This window comes from Stylophora pistillata, chromosome 6, assembly GCF_964205215.1.
Source record: "Stylophora pistillata chromosome 6, jaStyPist1.2, whole genome shotgun sequence".
Taxonomy (NCBI): domain Eukaryota; kingdom Metazoa; phylum Cnidaria; class Anthozoa; order Scleractinia; family Pocilloporidae; genus Stylophora; species Stylophora pistillata.
The window spans coordinates 14663141-14667074 of NC_142524.1; the positions used below are offsets into that span (position 1 = coordinate 14663141).

Below are 3934 nucleotides of genomic sequence, written 5' to 3' on the forward strand. Positions count from 1 at the left end.
CCTATACATGGAATATTTTTTAATCAAGGCCTTTTTCGGGAATAATTAGCTTTGGCTTAATTCGATTTATAGACTAGTTTCGGATAGCCTAGACAGAATTCCTTTGATAGATTGCCCATGGAAATGGTGGGATATTTTCGCTCACTCCTTCAGCGTAAAGTGGGACGCGAAAGTTACAACTATATGTAATCGCTTGATATATGTACAAAATCTGTACTTATTGCGTTTAAGTTATCAAAAATTATTCTTTTGACGACAAACTGAAATAAGAAACTGATAAAGCTGTTGGAACGTTCGGTATAATTGACCCTTACTGCATGGTGTATTGAAATTAATATAATCTTCTCCTTCTCCCAACATTTCAAATACAAGAAATTAGACCATTCCCTCCATCTTAGATCAAGATTTTTCCAACACTCGTCCCATAAGCCCTTTGTCTGGAAATTTCTGTGTCACAGGAATACGCGTATCCCAAGGAAATTTCCATTCGGGAATGCGGCTCATTCGTCTTAACTATCGAAAAATCGGTTTTTCTGATGGAATGGCAAAACAAGCAGGAATATTTGCCTACTTATGAGGACTTCATCCACGTCATCCTTTTTGGCCTTTGTTTTATTTACAAGATCATGGTTCATGCCCGAGATTACACTGGCACAAATTGATTACCTTATTGTGTTTTCATGAAAACTGTGCCAAAAACAAGTTTAAACAGTTTTTCCACGATCTTTAAGAACATGATAACGATTAATCGAATCAGTATTTTCATGTCCTTTGTCCTTTAATCATTTCCGGAAGACAGATATGAAACTTTCTACGATCAGCAGGCACGTAATTACTGAAAACGGCGGTGACTCAAGCACAGATGTTTCTTGCTTTTGTTCTAGAAGGAAACAGGAAACAGGAAACATAATTAGTTTATTGTTTATGTTGTTGAACAACGTACACTTCAATGGGTGACGTTACATTGACCTCGGGAGTACTTTAGGAGATGGTTGTTTATGAAGATCAAATAAGCCAATTAAGTTTCTGAATTCTCAAGAGGTGAACAATAGAAGAAAAAAAAATCACTTATTTTTTTGAAAACTGCCAAAAATTTGGCTGATCGGCAGATATCTTTCAATGGTGATCATATCATTTCTTTGTCTTGGCTCATATTCACAAAGTTTTTAACGTTATTTTCAGTTATTTTGTATTTCTCAACGCAGACTCCTCTCCGAATCCCTAAAATATAAAAAATAGCTGTGCGGCTTAAACCGTTAATTCCGTCATTATCTGGCAAACTTTCTCATGCTAAGCTACGCATTTTTCGATAATTACTTTTCATGGGTAATAAACCATTTAGAGAGGGGAATGTGACCGTTATGTGTATGTGCACGCCTTTACTAAGCACGCCTGTTGACTTCGCATTCTAAAGGAAAGCATAGGATAACACGCCTACATTAACGACATTGGAGAAGTACATGTCTTTCTTAAACAGAAGCGTTTCCCCTGGGCAACAATCGAACTCGCCTATGGCGTCTAATTATGAAACAGAACTTCAAGAAAACCATCGCGCTGAAGCAGAAGAAAAGGTCACTCTTACCAAAAAGGAAACCGTAGCGACGATAAACAGTCAAGAGCAACTGAATGGTGTCTCAAAAACGAATATTAGCAATGGTAGTAGTTTGTTGCAATCTGCTCAAGAGAAAAGCGATGCCTGCCAAGGTCTGAGATTGTATCGCGTGGCTCTGCTGGCTATGTCTTTTATCTCAGCAGTTTCTCTTGGGCTCACCTTGCTGATGTTGTTTGGTGTACTTCACGTTGCTTCACCTCAATGTACTTGCTCTGGAGAAACAGGTATTTGCAGATATCAGTGTAAGATGTTTAATTCTAAATTTTAATTCATACCTTGACATTGATCGCGCATTAAATACGCTTTAATTTTGGATCATTTTTTGCTGCGAAATTGAGTTTAAGCCTGAAGGGAACCACAAAATGTTAGCCTGGTTAGGTAGAAAAACATAAAAGCTGGAGAACGTACGAAACCCAAAAAACTTTCAAGATCGAATTTGAATAAGTATAGATAAGACTGTAACGGACTGCAGATAATTAGCTTGCAAAATCAACGCCCAAATCGTGAAAAGCCCTCTTTATTGAAGCTTTTTTATTATCAGAGACCATCGAGCCATAGCTGTTGATTAAAGCGAACAGGAAAGGAGAGATCTATAGACACTTTACTTGAGACCGCGTTCCTTTGTTTCTTTTGTAACAGCATATCAACACACTTCTATCTTTTGACGTGACTCAAGTAACCCTGAACCTCGCACACAGAAGTAGCATTGAACAACAGTCTTCAATATGCACCGAAGTCTTAGTTCGATACATATGTACGTTGAAATGCATGTTAGCACACCTCTCAAAAATGTTGAATACCTTGATTGACAGCGATACTCTAACCGCCTCCCGGTTAGCTCAATTGGTTAGAGCGCTGGACTGTTGTGCGGGAGGTCGAGGTCGATGGTTCGAGCCCCGGCCGGACCAACACTCAAGGTCTTAAAATAACTGAGGAGAATGCGCTACCTTTCTTTAATAACAAATGGATAGACATTCTAGTCTTCTCGGATAAGGACGAATAAACCGTAAGTCCCGTCTCCTGCATCTATTAATTAGATAATTTGGTTAGGCAGGGGACGTTAAAGAACCCACTCACGAGATTACTGTGACGTGGTCTGGCCTGTTTACTGGGAATCGGGGGAGGGAGCATCTTCAAATAAGTTTCCTTCGATTGTTTGTAAACTGCTGATGCAGTCTGGCCAAAGTCCCCCGAACAGTGTTGCGATGCGCGTTTGATCATATCGACATGTTAATTTGCGCAATATAAATATTAAATTATTATTAAATTATTATTAAATTATTATTATTATTATTATTATTATTATTATTTTCGAAAATCTGTCCCCCCCCCTCTCCCCTCCCCCTCTTTCCCTCTTTCGCGGACTTCAAATGTCTGCGATTAACAGGGTTTTTCAGTTTCACTTTGTTTGTTTATTTGTTAGCGTATATCAAGTAAAAATAAATGAGCGATGGAATTACCGACATAGAAATGTCGCTAATGTATAAGATGATCAGGAAAGTTTCACCAATCTGACTAAAGATTAGTTTTTCCCTATAGGTCGAGTATTGAGCCCTAAGGCCGATCATAATCGCGAAACTGCATCCAATGTGACCCGTTCAGACTGAGGCATTTATCCATCGCACACTGTTCTCTTTTTGTGGCTTATTAAATGGGGTTTCTTTGCGACTGGTTGACCTCAAGAACTTATTTACGCCCCGGTTTATCAAAAATTTTCTTTAGCGCTATTTTCTAAATGACAAATTGGCCGCGAAATTTCACCTTCGATATTCAATTATTTAGAATCCAAAAGATGTAAAAAAATTGTTTAAACGAGGAAAAGGGCAAAGGGCAGTAAGCGATAAACGTTTTTCCGAAAAAATCCGAAAACAATGAATGCCTCAGTTTTTCATGCTACGCCGGTAGCTTAGCTTATGGCAATAAAATAAGTAAAACAACGAGGCTTATTTTTCCATAGCACTTCTCCAAAGAATCACGTTTAGGAACATTCAACTTTATTTAAAAACATTTGAAAATACAAATTAAGTTACACTGGTGGTTAAAATCGTTTCTGACATTATAAACAATAAAAATGATCCCGACGTTTCGGTCGCAATCACGGACCTTCTTCAGGGGTGAGTGAAAGAAAAAATTCTATGCAAAAGCACAGATATAGACAAGACGCTGATTAAAATTCAAGATACGTGTCACTTTTTCTTGTGAGCGAAAGTCAAGTGTAAATACTCCTTGGGGAGTAACGCCCCGTCGCCTCAGTTGAGTGGGTCTTTGGCGCAGTTAATCTCCCAGGCCTTGAGAATCTTTCGTTGGTGCCAGTTATTGTTA

General features: G+C 38.4%; 1 protein-coding gene across 1 annotated transcript in view; it reads left to right on the top strand.

The window, feature by feature from the left end:
* Positions 1 to 1386: 1386 nt before the first annotated feature.
* The window catches only part of LOC111340692 (uncharacterized), an 18367-nt gene continuing 15819 nt past the window's right edge, over positions 1387 to 3934 (top strand). Inside the window, exon 1 of the mRNA XM_022947578.2 lies at positions 1387 to 1836. Within this exon, the coding sequence (XP_022803313.2) occupies positions 1461 to 1836 (376 nt within the window). The 5' untranslated portion in view covers positions 1387 to 1460. The remainder of the gene's footprint in view (positions 1837 to 3934) is intronic.